This window comes from Centruroides vittatus, unplaced genomic scaffold (genome assembly GCF_030686945.1).
Source record: "Centruroides vittatus isolate TY-2023 unplaced genomic scaffold, ASM3068694v2 contig_134, whole genome shotgun sequence".
Taxonomy (NCBI): Eukaryota; Metazoa; Arthropoda; class Arachnida; order Scorpiones; family Buthidae; genus Centruroides; species Centruroides vittatus.
The window spans coordinates 1,856,098-1,873,251 of NW_027120852.1; the positions used below are offsets into that span (position 1 = coordinate 1,856,098).

General features: G+C 30.1%; 1 protein-coding gene across 3 annotated transcripts in view; it reads right to left on the minus strand.

The window, feature by feature from the left end:
- The window catches only part of ssp3 (short spindle 3), a 158,785-nt gene that overhangs the window by 137,181 nt on the left and 4,450 nt on the right, over positions 1-17,154 (minus strand). For all 3 annotated transcript variants that reach the window (XR_010883102.1, XM_067289124.1, XM_067289125.1), the window contains exons 2-4: positions 16,848-17,137; positions 16,679-16,779; positions 8,813-8,923 (exon numbers count right to left, since the gene is read on the minus strand). Coding sequence is in view for 2 of the 3 variants with exons in the window: in XM_067289124.1 (XP_067145225.1) it covers positions 8,813-8,923; positions 16,679-16,779; positions 16,848-17,137 (502 nt within the window). In the remaining variant the exon portion in view is untranslated. The remainder of the gene's footprint in view (positions 1-8,812; positions 8,924-16,678; positions 16,780-16,847; positions 17,138-17,154) is intronic.

Sequence of the window (17,154 nt, forward strand, 5' to 3'; positions counted from 1 at the left end):
AAATGTCTAAATTAAGAATTAATTATTTATAATTATTAAATTTAATACGAGATGGCAGCATAACTGCCTACCGCTAGCCAAATTAATTAATTTCTAATATTTAATTATAGCCTTTACATAGCCCAAGAATTTGGCATATCATTTGGTGTGTTTATCAGATGTATTATTTGTGATTTTTTTTGTTTTCTGAAAAAATCAAATTTGGTTGGTTCATTTCGTGCTAAAAGAAAAGATGAAGAATGTTCACACTCCTTAACAATGTATATTGTATAATTTTCTTTGAATAAACATTATAAATAAAATATTTGAGTATTTTTTTCAGCATGGAACGCATTATCATATTTTACATTAATTTACACGAGAAAAACTGTTTCGCTTGACGAGTGTTTTGCATTACAAGTAAGATTATGGAACGAATTATGCTTGTTAAGTAAGGTTCCACTGTAAATGTTGATTTCTATTTCAACACTAAATTTTATATAATGAATATGTTGTTGATATATGTAATATGCACTTGTATAGTAGAATATGCATTTTTGGCTAAGGTTCTCTTGGTTCTCATTCATTAAAAATAAAGGAACTTTTAACTTGAAAACTTTAAAAATTAAAAAAAAAAAGAATGTTTATTTTTTTTTACAGAACTTATATCTAAAGTATATATCTAAGGCAATATAGTAATATCTTACTATGTATGCGAAGGAAAGTATATATTCCCTCAGATATATAGTGATCTGAGAGAATATATACTTTACATATTCCTTCAGATTATTACAGTATAATCTCCAAATAGCAGACACTGTTGAGACTGAAAAGTTTGTCCTCTATTTAGAGGTATCCACTATTCAGAAGTACTGTACATGCTGGGAGCTATATTTTATTTTAACCTGGTCATCATAGTGAGGAATACGATGGATTAGGAAATCATCAAATTTGTGTTAGGAACGTGAATTTACCAAAAAGTATACGTAGCACATATACAGCAGTGGCCAAAAGTAGAGATACCCTTAACATGTTTTAAAAATGCAATCTCTATTTTGTTTACCACCTACTACATAATTAATATTGTGATAGTTGAAAAGAGCACAAAAAAAAAGAGTCAAAATACTCAATTGAATCACACAGATTGTATTTTAAATCTGATTTACAAAACAAAAAACAAAGTTTTTTATATTTTGATGGAACGTAGATGTGATGCAGTGATCAGAAGCTCTAGTTATGCCACAAAATACTAATATTTTGTCCTAAAAATACTGGACAAATTTGCATACTTTGGTAGCTTTGCTTTTGTCATAGTGTAAAATATAAAAACTTCATTTTTTTCTTTTGTAAATCAGATTCAAAATAAAATCTGCTGATTCAATTGAATATTTTGACTCGTTTTTGTGCTCTTTTCAACTATCACAATATTAATTATGTAGTAGGTGGTAAACAAAATAGAGGTCGCGTTTTTAAAACACATGTCAAAGGTAGCTCTACTTTTGGCCACTACTGTAATTAAAATATATATATAATACATTATTTATTTTTGCAGCTGTAAAAATCTTGTTTTAATTGAATCTTCTTTGAGTGTCAAGTTACAAAGGCAATTTGCTATCCACTTAGGAGGATGGGAAATATATTCGGAATTGTTACATTTATAATGTCATTTATGATCTAAGTGACTAATAATAATCGATACAAGGATTCGTCTGCTTTGTACTTATCAAGTAGGTGTAGCTTTTCAAACATTTTTGCTTTTTTTCAGAAAGTAATTTATTAAATATTACACTTTAGCTACCACAAAGATGTTAAAACTTATGACAACAGCAATTGTTTGGTGAAAGTTCAAAGGTTGCATTACAAAGGCAATTTGCCAACCACTGTACGTGTGGGAAGATATTCTGTTTTCTTGCATTTATGACGTCATTTATGATCTTAAGTTTTATTCGTTACTACTATACTACAGTTTTTTTCAAATAAATGATTAATTTTGGAAAAGTTTATAGTTTTTTGATATCACAAGCACAATTGGCTCAAAACAAACTACAGGAAACTCTTTCCAAACTTCAACTGGCTATTTTCTGTTTCTATAGACTTCATTACTTTAATGAATCAGTGACTTGTAAAAGCTGTAAATTGCTGCAGAAGGCCCCTTCTATGACTATGACTTTAGAAGTGAAATGTAAATAATCACTATAATTTCAGTTTTTTTAATCGTTTTTGTAGCTCTTATTAGCTAATTTAATGTTCTTAGACAGTATTTAGGCAAGTAAACATTATTTTAAAACCACCAAGCTGTAAATTTTCTGGGAAAGTCAACTTTCCCCGCCGTTACGTAATGCGAGAAAATATGTAAATAATCGCATGCAAAATTGCATAGTATAGTCGATTATTGTATAAATTGTCAAAATAATATAAAAATAATGTTTATTATAAAATGTCTCAAAGAAAACTTGTCTTAACTTTGACTCTCAGATGACTCATCCACTCCTCCAGGATTGTAATTAGAGACATAGTGTAAATAATGGCTATAACTTCGCTCCTGCTCCAGCTAGATGGCTGAGGTTTGTTTTGTTTAAAAGGAAACATATATGTGTAAGTAACTGATGTAAAAAATTCACAAATCTGTTTAATTTAATTTAATTTTTTTTTTTGTTTTTTTTTGTAAAATTTAATTATTATTTTAAATTTGTATTATACAAAACATTAAACAATTGTAAACTGTAATATGTTTGTGATTAAAAACAGAAAACAGATTGAATCTAGTGTGATTTTAAAGCAAGATATCATAATATAAGAAATTATCATAAAAATGCTTTTTTGTTTTTGTTTTAATAGTCCATATCAAAGGTATTAATTCCAACAATAAGATACGTTTAATAATATTAATATGTATTACAACAAATGATGATTGGAAACTTAACCAGATTAAAGTCCTTTAACAGATAAAGAATATTGTTTGACTTTTTATAACCAGCATCCTCCATATTCCTATATTCAGCCAGTTTTTGTTTGATTCCTATGGTCAAAATTCATCACCTGAAAGAGTGTTTGAACCATTCTTTGTTTGTGTTTTAAAATATTTCATGCATAATTAATTCTTTCAGAATATTGAAGATGGGACATTGAGTTTTTGTAAAGTTGATTATGGACGACAGCATCTGTTATTTAGTGTCTACTATTTAAAGGTAAATATAATAGATGTCCTATTTGGAGGGTCTGAGGATTGCAAAAAATGTCCATTAAGTAGAGTAGTTCACTATTTGGGAGTGTCTGTTAATAGAGGTTTCAGTGTATATTATCTTAGATATCTGCTTTTTTCCAAAAGCTTAAATTCTTTTATTTGTTTTTAATTTTTGTTCACTTTGTCAGATTATTATAATTCATTATTTTGTTTGTAATTACCAAGACAAAAAATTATATTATTTACAATTTCTTACATTTTACTTTGTTTCATCTTTAGTTTCATTATTTCCTACAATATATTCAAACACTAGAATTTCTTAACAGTAAAAATTTTTAAAAATTAATACCAAAACATTTGTTTTCCACTATCTCTAAATCATATTATTATATCACCAAAAAAATATATTGGATCTGCAGTGCCAAAAGTAAAAACTTTATATTGTTCCAATTTCTATCATTACTTAGATTTAGAATTTTGATATTTTTTAAATTTATTTATTGAATTAATATATAAAAGAAAAATGAATTTGTTTGATTAGATAGCATACAAAAAAGCAGTAATACCATTTAAGAACCATCCAAATGAACGTAAGATTAAAATTATAAATAACATTGATAGACCCAAATATATAAACGACAATTAAGGAAGACAGACCTGATTAAAAAGAAAACTAAGAATGTCAACAACTGTTATTGGTGAAATCGATATATTTTCACTCTTAGACAGTCTAATAATTTTATCAGAAAAGTTATTTATTTATAAAGAAATTTTAAAATAAAAAAAAACAGAAATGCAAAACAATGCTCTTCTTATGAAAAAGTATAATTAAGATAAACAGTTCAAATGTAATATCATCATCTCATCATATTTAGTTTCTATTAAATGAATAAACTTGATTTATTTTATAGGAGTTATTAACTTTGTTTTTTTTATTGAATTTTATGTTTGTTACTGAATATGTTTAAATTAAATGTATACAAATGTATTGTGAATATAAATAAATAACACAGAATGATTATTTTATATACATATATATTTTTATGTAATCTTAATTACTAATAATACTATGCGCAGTAAAGTAGAACTTATTATACAAAGTTTCACAACACCTTTCTTTCTTTTTTCTAGCACTTTCTTTAATTTGTGCTAGAAAAAGAAAAAAGGTGTTGTGAAACTTTACTAATAATACTTTCATATTATTAAATTGCAGCTCATGTTATAGTTCATTGGACAAACAGAAAAATCCTAACAAAAACATCATCAAATCTGTTGGAGTTATTATAAAGAAAAAAAACTTAAGTACATTTAATAAAGTAAATGTTCAAGGAATAAATGAAATAAATGTTTGAGTCCTTGTACTTTGTTTCTATTTATTTAAAAATACCATTTGCCATCATATGTCAATAATAAATAATGCGAGTTGACACCAATTTATAGAAAACGATATTAAATGATAAGAAATGAAAAGTTGTTGGGAATCATTTATTTTGTCCAATGAAAATGTTAAATGTTAAAAATTACATAAATGGCTGTTACATATTGTTTAAAATGTGTAAACATTTTACACTGTTATTGCACAAATATGAAAACATTAAACACTTTTTTTGGAAAAAAAATGAAATTGCCATGAATAATTTAAACAACACGGGCAGCGTTTATGGTCGGTGCTTTTCGGCATATTATAATTAATAATTTAATCTTTTTCGGGTAAGATTATTAATATTAATCGTCATGTCTAGAAGGAAGACTTATTCACCAGTAAGTCAGTTGGATAGTAGATCTAAGATTTTCCATCCTGACCCATTGGAAATGAGGATTTTAGAGTTACTTCAAGGAGAACTTGATATTAAGAATGGGATATCGTTATTCAACTAAATTTAAAGCAGAATACTAAATTGGAAGGGATGATTGCTACAATTGACATAATTTACACCTGGATAGAAAATTTGGATGAAGGCTACTGTTAATTTAGAAACTAGACCTGAGGATTTAGAGAAAAAATTTACATACAACATGGGCAAGATTTTATTGGCTTATGGACTAGACCTAGAGAATAAATTGGCCAAGTTTACATTAAGTCAGGAGCAGTTTGAGTGTTTTTTAAGGCACAATAATTAAATAATTTCTGGATTACCTGAATTGGAAAAGGATAGCTTGTTGGTTAGAGATGTAGTATTGGAGTTCTTTTCTTATTTTCATAGTATGGATAACTTTTCTGTTTTTCGGGAAGTAGGTTATCGAGAGACTGACAGAGGTCGTTTTATTGGTGGCTGGATGCTATTGATAGTCAATTTCTTGAAAGTGAATATTTTGGAAAAAGATAGACATTGGATTGTTGTGGAAGTAACAATAGGGCATTTAGTAATTTCTTTTTATTTTATGTACATAAGACCTGCTCTACGGAATACTATTTAGACAGAGGTAGTTAGGTTGGTTTACTGTTATAAGTTAGATTTTTTAATTGGTGATTTTAACACTTGTATTGGTCTGGAGCTTCAGGAATGGATTTATGATTGTAATGAGGATCTTGATCAGGATTGGATGTTGAAACTATCACAAGATACATTGGTAAATAATCGTGGTAGTCGGTGTTGGATTTTTGTGAAGATGCAAGATATATAATTTTAAATGGTAGAGGATCATCCATGTCTAAAATAGGATTTCTCATTTCCCGGTCTCTTGCTTGTCCCGGGATTCCAGGATAAAAATGAACTGTTTCCCAGAATAGAATTAATTATTTTTAAGTTATACAAAATATCATGAAATCAAATGATATAATCATTTTTCATTTTTTAAAGTAATTTAATACATTCTGCAACCCCCAAAATCATATTAATAATGCTGTGTAAGATATATATTAAAAATTACCTTTGAATTATGTAGAAATTTTCACAATTAAAAAGAAAATTACTAAAGTTTGCTGGAAACTGCATACAATAGCAGCAGCAACAACAAAATGTTCTAAATTGAGTTGAAAATTTAAAAAAAATGAACTTAGATCTAACTTCTAACTAAAAGGTAATTTTTGTTTTTTAAATAAAACATAATACAAAATATTATTGTAAATTTTTTATAACAAGATTTTAAAAAGCAAAGATGGTCGATACTCCAATCACTCGATCTGATTCATAGTTTAGTAGTGAAAAGTCCTGCTACCAAGAATGCCCTTTCCGATTCAATTAACGTGAGTGAAATTGTCTTTAATGCATTTAAGAGAAGACAGATGTTATGTGTTTTTTCACCTATAGCCTGGAAGATTTCTAGTTCGTTTTTCCACAACCTGAACACAAAATAAGAAGAAAGTGAACTTTTAAGAAATTTACGGGATTTCCCGAAATGAGAAGAATTTCCCGGAATATTTTCCAGGTTAAAAAAACAACGGGGATCCCAGAATCCCATTTGAGAAACCCTAGTCTAAAGGTTATTACACTTATGTAGGTGAAAAAGGATGTTCTGTAATTGATTTAGCCTTGGTTAAGTTGACTCGGTTATCTATTGTAACAAGTTTTTCTGTATTAGATAAAGTATATAGTAATCATTTTCCAATTAGTGTGGTTTTAGATTGCAAATTTAAAAAGAAAATTCGAGAAGCATTCAAAAGGTCTAGAGGTAGTAGAGAGAGAATTGTTTGGAGGGAAGAAAGTAGTGAGTTGATAAATCATAAATATAGTGAACTATTGTGTGAGATTCAGTCAGTCAGTATTAACGTTTGAGGTTTTGGATTATTTAATTAAATCCTCATTTTCAGATGGGACCAAAGGACAGTTGGAACTTCCAATTTTTCAAGGTTTGATGCAGATTGTAGGCAGAGTATTGCTAGAAGAAATCAGGTGTTGAACAGGATGAAACAAGCAAAGATTAGAAATAGTGTAGCTATGTGTAACTTTGTTAAAGAACATAATGGGACTTGTAATTTATGTACAGCTAAGAAAAAGCTTTTTTTACAAAGGATTAATAGAAATTTGGTGTCTGGTGACAGTAAACAGTTTTGGCGATTTATTAATTTTTTTGTTAAAATATAGAGAGCTTCCAGTTCTTGATTGGGTAGCTTATTTTTTCAAGGAAATTTCACTCTAGAAAATATTTACCAGATATTTCTGTATATAATTGATGTGTGAATTGGCAAGATGATGTCTTGGATATGGAGATAACAAAACAGGAAGTCAGAAAGGTTTTAGTTACTATAAAAAATGGTACTGCTCCAGATATTGACGGTATACCGGTGGAACTATATAAGAACTTCCCAGGCTTGACTGAATATATGGTAGGTTTGTTTAATAATATCTATCAATTAGGAATGATCCCATTGAACTGGCATATATGTAAGATTATTCCTATATTTAAAAAGGGGTCTAGAGATTTACCTGATAATTATAGAGCAATTTTGTTACTACCAACAATTTCTACAGTTTTTTGTGAAATTTTATGTAAGCGATTGGTAATTTGGTTGAATAAGTTTGACGTACTCTTGGATTTCCAGGTTGGTTTCCCAATCCGGTTTTTCAACATTGGACAATATTTTTGTTTTACATGCTTTAATACAAAGGTCTTTAAAGAAGAAACGAGGTAAACTTTATGCTTTTTTCGTCGACTTGACATCGGCATTCAATTTTTTAGATAAGACCTTTTGTGGAGACTGCTTTTGAAAATTGGTTTGAGCTATAAATTTGTAAATTTTTTGATTCAGCTATACACTAATACAGAGGCATGTGTGTCTGGTAAGAAGGGTTCATCTGATCTTTTTTTACATTAAAAGGTGTGAAACAGAGTTGTGTTTTAAGTCCAATATTATTCAATTCATATCTAAATCCCTTTTTAAGTAAATTTAGTGATTCTGAATTAGTGGGTCGTGATCTTTTGGGAACAGAGGTGGAAATCTTGACATATGCAGATGAGTTAGTTGTTATGGCAGACTTGCCTATAGGTCCGAAGAAAATGATTGACTTTTTGGGATGTACAGTACACTACAGGAGTTAAAACTTTCTGTTAATATTGATAAATCTAAAATAATCGTATTCTGAAATGGAGGAAAACATTTTAAAAATGAGAATTGGTTTTTACAAAATTGTAAAATAGAAGTAGTTGATGAGTATAAGTATCTTGGTGTATTTTTCCAGTCTAATGGGCATTTCTTAAAGCATTTAAAGTATGTTCATAGGAAAGTGAATATTGGAACAGATAAGAAAACAGCAAAGAAATATTGTCTTTTCATATAAAAAAATTATACCTTGATTATATAAGTTTAAATGTGTATTATTATAGCATAAATTTTGATTTGAATAAAACAAAACATAGCTTCTTTCTTACTTATATGTATTACCTGTTAGTTCATCTTATTGGGTAAGACTTCACTCAACGTGTTTCACTAAAAGCACTAGTCAGTCACAGCCAGCGTGAATACTGCAGCCAGACACTCATGTTAAGCTATCTATTTTTAGCCAAATTGCATTGCATCTGATTATTAATTAACCTTATTAACCAACAAATTAATTAACCAATTAACCCTTAATTAACCAATAAAAAATTCAAGCAAATTGTTTAGTACTACAAGACAGTATATCGAGTTGTTGTATATTTTATTATAGATAAATATTTTAAAAATTTCATTACTGTTCTAAAAATATATATAAAAGTAAAATTTTATACCTTTTACTTTTTTTTGTGATTTCTTTAGAACTATATTTATCTAGAAAAACATTTCTTAAAATTCCTTTTCCGGGAGAAGACTTTCGAACTTCCCAAGCCAAAGAAGTCGGTCTAGAAAAGAATTATTTTTATTATTATGTAAATGTTACATTTATTTATTTTTAAAAAAAATAGATTTTTTTAAATGCAATTAGCATTGTTTACTTTAAAAACAGAATTATATAAATTTGTTTGATACCACACTGTTTTTTTTTATTTTATAAGATACAATGTATTTCAATTAATTCGTAATTTATTGGTCATTGAAGCAATTTGAAAAAAACCGAGATATTATCACTGTGCTTCTTACTATAATAGTAAGAAGGGCACAGAATGATAATTTCTCAGTTTTAGTCAGTGTTGAGTCTGCCTAGTACTTATTAGTGTCAACACAGAAACACCATAAAAAGACAGGTAGATCTATCCTTTAAAGGCAATATTATGTTAATTTTACATTAGAGTGAAGATAATGATTGATAAATTTACTATTATTTCTGTCTCTGAAGAAGTTATATTTAAAAGAGCAATTATTTATTGTGACATCATCACAATGCCAGGCTGATACTTTTAATCATATTTTTAATTTACTTAATTTAAAATATATGATCTGAATCAAATTATTAGTGCCCCTGTACATCATACTTTTCCTGATAATCACAGAGTCATGCCAGTCATTTATGTAACTCCATTCAGGAAAAATTTTTTAAACTGATTTCATGTGACTCCCAGTCTAGAACATAAGTTTATATATGAATAATCAAGCTCCTGCTCCTAATCATTTCATATCCGGTCTTGACTTTCATCTATCTAACACCGTTCTCGAGATTAAGGACAGACAGATGACGGTGAAAATTTAGATCTAGAATTTTTTCAAATTGCAGCCAAATGAAAATGGTAAAGCAAATAAACTTTTTCTTTTTATGATATTTTTACTATATTCTTTTTATTTCTAGTACTTTCATTTTTTTTTTTTTTTTTACTATTTCAAGGGATTACGGTCTCTTACTTCTAGTAAATATAAATTTTATTACAACACTCAACACTTCTAACCTATAATTTTAAAACCGTCTACAAACAAATGTTACTAAATTTATGCACTATGTTTTAAAGATAAAATCTACATTCAAGGAAATATTTTCTTATTTTAAAACTAGAGTTGTTGATTTGTTTTATTCATGTTTCTTTATTACCCTTTTTGTGTCCACAATTAAAACACTAAAACAAATGGGAACAATTACAGTGCTTTAAAGAAAAGAAACAAGGCCACCTAAACAATTAATTTTATTAGAATTACTGGTTCAATCATGATTTTAAAAAGTACAATAATGGGTTTATACAATAAGGAAAGAATAGTGTTGGAATATTTTTCCAAAAACTAGAAAACCAGGAAATTTAAGTTAACTAAGCTTAAATTATCTGAAAAAATAACTGCAAATAACAGGTCTAAAATCTTGTGGTCCAACAAATTTTTTGAATAACCTCTAAAATACAGTCTGGCACATTCATAATAAATGTGACAGTTGGTATAGCATGCCACACTTTCTCCACTACAACTTTCAAGTCTTCATGGAATTGTATTTGTCATCAGCATATACAGACATTGAAAGCACACTCAAGATATTCTCTATTGGGTTTAGATCTGGAGATTGAGGTCAATAATCCAACAGTTAATCTTTTTTTTTTTATCATTTCTTCAATAAGATTATATATTGGGTCTTTCCTATTTTGGGGATTAAATATTATAATTTTTGTTTAGACATTTTGTTATCTAATATAGTTATCAAAATGACAAAGGAATTCAAAGCCTAAATACAAATATTGTGATAAAATTACAGAGAAATGTCAAAAATCCAGAATTTGATCATTAAAAAATGAATATTAATAACCCTTTCAATGGTAACTTTGTGCTGATGTTCTGTCAGTCTTGAATGAATGTTAGAATATCAACAATGAAAAATTCAAAATTTTTTAATTTTGAAATTATTAGTATATTTTTTCAAATCTTGGTTGCTAGTTGTTCTCTATTATATGTATTTTTCACACTGGTTAGAGGCTTGAGTAAGTTGAATTTTATTTGTATGTATTTTCTTAGCACAATGTTGCCATTGAGAACATATCACACAGGAAACACTTTCAGAGGAAAAAGATTGGTTTATTGGTGTGAACGGATATGCATTTCGAGTTTAACGCCCCTCTTCGGTCCTATTATTACATATCTATCAGAAAATTGATTACAGGTCTACAAATTTACAGAATGCATTGAAAAAATTAGGATACATGTACAATGGTTTATACAATAAAACTTAATTACCTGAGATAGTGACAGTTAAACCAACATGACTCATAAGAAGATATACACGTAGTCGAAAAAAGGAGGGGAAAACGGAAGACTGTAAAGTATTCGTTTTGGCTCGACACTTTATACACATTTAGGACAGTATAACATGTGCTAATATAAAAAAGGGGTAAACTTAAATCTAAAATTAAGTATATATTAAGAGGCAGAATTTTTATAAAATTAATAACGGAATACTCTACAAGTATTCCGTTTTCCCCTCCTTTTTTCGACTACGTGTATATCTTCTTATGAGTCATGTTGGTTTAACTGTCACTATCTCAGGTAATTAAGTTTTATTGTATAAACCATTGTACATGTATCCTAATTTTTTCAATGCATTCTGTAAATTTGTAGACCTGTAATCAATTTTCTGATAGATATGTAATAATAGGACCGAAGAGGGGCGTTAAACTCGAAATGCATATCCGTTCACACCAATAAACCAATCTTTTTCCTCTGAAAGTGTTTCCTGTGTGATATGTTCTCAATGGCAACATTGTGCTAAGAAAATACAGTATATTTTTTCTTTAAATATAGTGATTTTGTTAATTATATTTTGAATATTCGTCTGCAAGTATTCGTACATTCCTTGTGAAGTACTGGCTTGAACTTAGAAACCTAAACTTGACACACAGTGTATTTGGAGTTTACAATATTTCTCAAATCACTTCTCTAATAACAGACATACGAAAATCAAGAAATGGTATTTGTTTTCTTGTATGTTGGCAATACAAAACAAGCATTATATAGTCCATCATATGAAAAAACACTTTTTTATACCATTTTACCATTTTTCTCGTGCACTCTGTGTATCACTGCATAACTGCGTATCACTCCGTCACAGAGATCAATTCCACCCATATTACGATTATAATCTAAAATACAATTTGGCTTCATTATTACTTCTCCTGATCTGTTACGTTTACCAGAATCAAGAGAATTTGTTGTCACTCGTCATACTTAGAATTGTCACATACCTTTTATCTTTCTAACAAAACACAGACAATTCATCTTTCTGACAGGTTATAAATTCCCCTTCCTTCAATTTACGGTCAGGAAAATTGCATGGCATTCCTATCCAATTTTTGTTCACCGTTCCCGATACATAGGTTTGTTTCTTCAGAAGTGTTTTTGCTAAGGTCGGTGAGGTGAAAAACCTGTCTAAAAACCTTGTGATTTTTACTGAACAATGGTTCTAATAAGGTAAGCACAACCTTCTCACCTTGCCCACCTTCAAAATTTCCATATTCAGTTGTAGCTACGGTGTAAACTATAAAGTCCCAAACATATCCTGTTCATGACTCACAAATTTCAAAGCTTTTCACTCCAAAACAAGCATGCTTATTTGGTATATATTGCCTAAATCCCATTGTCTTTCCATAACATAAGACTTTCGTCTACATAGACACTTTCCTCTGGGATGTAATCATATTTGAATCTGTGGCGTAAATGATCGATAACACTGCGTAATTTATGCAGTTTATCACCTGAAGCTTGATTATTGTCTGAAAAATGCAGACGTGACAATAAGAGCTGAAAGCAGTTATTTGACATTGCACTCAAAAAAAATTGTGTAGATAAAAGATCTTCAATTGTAAAATACAAGCTTAGGTGCAGTTTTCTAATGATACACGTGACCATTATAAGTCCTAGAAATTCTCTAATTCCTGGATTTGTTGTTGGTTTCCAGTTTTTTTATCCAACTATTTTCCCCTAAATCATCACAGTTCATCAAATTATCACCATACCTGTTCGTTTCTTCAACAATCTTGTCCACAAGTTTGTCATCGAAAAATATACTAAAACAGTTGAATGGTGTAGCATCACTCCATAAATTACATTGGATTCCTGCTGGTCCTGTAAAACTGTTTACTTGAGGGCTTCTGAAATTCATACAGATCCAACCATCATCACTACTAAATTGCGAACATTTAGCAGTATTATTACCTCGAGTACTATTGCGTGATCGGCCTCTATATCCACTTGTAGTTGGTATTTTGGGATCAAAATCATCACTATCATCACTTACATTTTCATTTTGTATGTATTCATCATTGCTGTCTGAAAATTCAGATTCATCTAAATCTAAATTAAATAAATATTCAATCAATTCTGACTTATTCAGAGCGCTATTTCTGCCAGTTGTTACCATGTCAAAACAGAGGCGAACTAATGGTCTAATTTCCTTTGTGATTTCTTATAAAGAACTATTCCTGGAATTACAATATCTTGCTGTGCAAAAACTAGATAACATAACAGTTCTTCTGATATGAGTCATTAATTTTGGAACTCCGTATAAATAGCGACATCTGATGTTTAAAAAACATTCCAATGCAGAAACGAATATTTTCGGGAACAACACAGGGCAGGTTAAAGGGCTATAATGGCAACATGATCCTGTCTTCCAAAGAATGTCACTATCATTTTCCGACCAACACTTCTTGAATGCTTGACTTTGACAGGTGATGCTTCATCAAAGAAGAACCAAAGTGTAGGCTGTCTCTTGCTTTTGGGGTCAAACTGGTAGATCCAGGTCTCATCACTAATGATACTGTCACACGTTTTGAGCTTTCCTGTTGAAATTTTTCCAGCACTTAGCAGTACCATTTCACACAAATTTCTTTTTGCTGTTCAATCAGAGAATGAGACAACAACTGAGACACAATCTTCCTGATTTGAAGATGATTGTGAAAGATACTATTCACTGCCACCAATCCAATACTCAAGATGTGCTCAATATCCTTATGGATTATATGGGGTATTCTCTAAGCAGTTTCTCGACACAAACCACATTTTCTGGAGTCATTGCAGTTGACTCCAGAAAATGACTAATCTTTAAGGCTGTTTCTGCCATGTCTAAATTCTCCAAATCACCAGAATACTTGCATTCTGGATGGAAAAGAATCAGGAAATGCTGCTTGTAAATGATGGAGGCACTGGGACTCAGACAAATCAGATTTAAAATTGTAAAACATCATTGCTTGGAAATACTCTCGTGTCAGCTCCACTTTCAACATCCAGATTTGGTGGCACTTCCCACTTGTGGAAAATTTCAAGAATGCAGATATACTGTTGAAATTATGTTCAGAAAGTGTTCAGCAGTAAATTGTCATAGACTGTTTTTTTACCTGCATTTCATATACCCAGAAACTTTCAGAGTCGCCTTCATACAACAAAATCATAGTTCAAAAATTTTGAATGTCAAATGACCTGTTCATGAAACACCTACTATCTGACATTGATCAAGTATGTCTAATACTATGGTTCTGTAAGAAAAAGGGTTAGAAATGTAATGGGCTTTCCTCACTATAATTCTCAGGACAAATGTTTGGGGAAGACAGCTGCTAGTTACGTATAACCATAAAACAGGTCAGGCATGCATACAAATGTGAAATAGGAATATGGGATTTATAAAATGTCTCCTATCATAATTCAATGGAACTTCATTGTATATTAGGATAAATCAGTGTTTACTAAATTTACTTTGAAAATGGTCTGTTTTTAAAAAAAACAGTGATACCTCATACTTTGAATGACTAACTTTAAGCATGCAAGAAATTAGAGAAAAATTCATTCCAGAGTTTGAACAAACTGTTTATGCAGTGAAAAAATATAACAGATGGTGTTTACACCATGAGCACGTGTCCATGTTATCTCTTGCTCTTGTGTTTCACTCGTATTTTCAGTAATATTTTGCTTTATTTTTGGTGTGTGTGGTTATATATATCTACTATATAAAGCTGAAAAAATGGGCAATATGCCAAGGGGCACCCCTAGCTACTATTTAAATTAATTTAAATTAAAAATATAAATTATTTTATATTTTTACAGTGTAATACACAGTATATTATTATTTTTATTTGTAATTTTGTATGCCCTGATGTAGGCATATATATATATATATTATATATTATATATATACCCTATTAACCATGGCATTAAAGAAAGTTATGGAAGAAACAAAGCTTAACAGGAAGATTGTAGTATCAATGATTAACGTCAAAAAGAAAGTTATTGTGAAGAAGCATGAAAGTGGCTGAATCTGGCAGTCTCATTTAAGATGACAAAGTTGAGTGTGCATCATTCTTAAGAACAAGTGAGCAATAAAAGCAACATATGTTACTAAAGCTATGACAGCATTGACCCCTGGAAGACTGTACATTATTGAGATGGAAAAATTCCGCTTAGTATGAATAAATGAGAACCAGTTGGCTGTCAATATCATTTCTGAGAGGATTATTTGAGAAAAAACTAAGCAAATTGCATAATGACTTTAAGAAATGAGAAATCTCCATTTTTCACTTAAGGTACAGTAAATGCAATTTTCATTTTACACTATTTAGGTATTTTATTTATTGTTTTTGTGTTTTAATTTATTATTTAAGGTATTTAATTACAGTAGAGTGTCATTTATCCGAAATCCGATCAACTGAAAAGTCGGTTAATCGAAAGCTTTCCAGTCAGACTGTGTCGTGCTGAATCGAACGTTTTTGATACTAAATTTACTTCTAAAGTATACCTTTTTTGTTTTTATATTTTTCAATATATTTATTTTGTTTGTACAAAATAAAGAAATGATTTTTAAAAATACAATAGCCACGATTATTATAAAAATTTTTGTTAGGCTTAAAATCGACAAAAATTCAACGTGAAGCGACACGCAACGGAGAAAAATTTCAACGTGGGATAGGTTAATATAGGCTGCGTTTCTTAATGCAGCAACAGTGCAGCGAAATGACATCATGTGCAGTGTTGACCAATTAGAAACCAGTTTCGGTGTGTTCGCTGTAAAGCGCTTCTTGAGCGCTGCATAAAGAAACATGGCCATATTTTTCCGTACATAATCGGTTGTCCGAAAAATAAGTTAGCCGAACAACCCCCATCCTCAATTGATTCGGATAAACGACGCTCTACTGTATATTATTTTTATGTAAAATTACCTGTATTTGCTGTTTATCGAAATGGGTATTGTTTAGGGTCTGAAAACAGATTAATTCACTTTATGTTATTTCTAATGCGAAAATTTGATTAAGAGATTGAACAGCTCCCAAAATGAATTAAATTTGAAGTACGAGGCATCATCATATTACTATCAACTAAGACAATTAGGAACAAACCAATACTAAATACAGTAGAGCATCAATTATCCAACCCCCGATTAACCGACTTATCGGTTAACCGACCGCGTTCTAGTCGGCAAATTCAAATGTCCGCTAGTGATGTGGCGCTACAATATTTGGTTATGTCTTGGCTACTTTAATATTATTTTTGTTAAATTTTTGCATGTTTTAGCTGGCAGCACTGGCTCGACCACAAAAGGGAGGCTAGTATTTAAACCGGGCCTAATACACTATACTAATAATGTATTTTTTCATACTTTTCGGTTATCCGACTTTTCAGTTATCCGACCAACCCCAGTCCCCAATTAAGTCGGATAATCAATGCTCTACTGTAATTTTAATTCTGTACTCTATATTTGAATTTATTACCTATTTGGAGGTAATGTATTTTCAAAATCTTTATTCAAGTTTAACCATTGTATGAGTGATCGAAATTCTTTAGAATAATTCTCCAGCATCATGATAGCTTCCTGGAAAGAAAAGTGTAAGTAAAATAAAATTTTATCTTTAAAGAACTCTAAATATATATTAAGTATACTTTGCATTCCACTACACTTTCGTCCATTTCGCAAGTCTGATAAATCTCGTCCACGGCACGATGTAGATTTTCGAACAGGAAGGCCCAGTACCTGGCCCGTAGATCATTCTGTGGATTTCTGCCGGCCGAAGAGGATCTAATCCTACTCCTGCAGCCTGCATAAATGGCGCACCTCTTGCTGATGTGTCGGGTCTCTCCGCGTCCATTTTCTGCCATGATTCCAGGCACTAGTAATTTTGGAGAGGCAGACTGGGGTCGGGGAGAAGTTGGAGGTTTTCCAGAGGTGAATGCTAAGCAAAATTAAAAA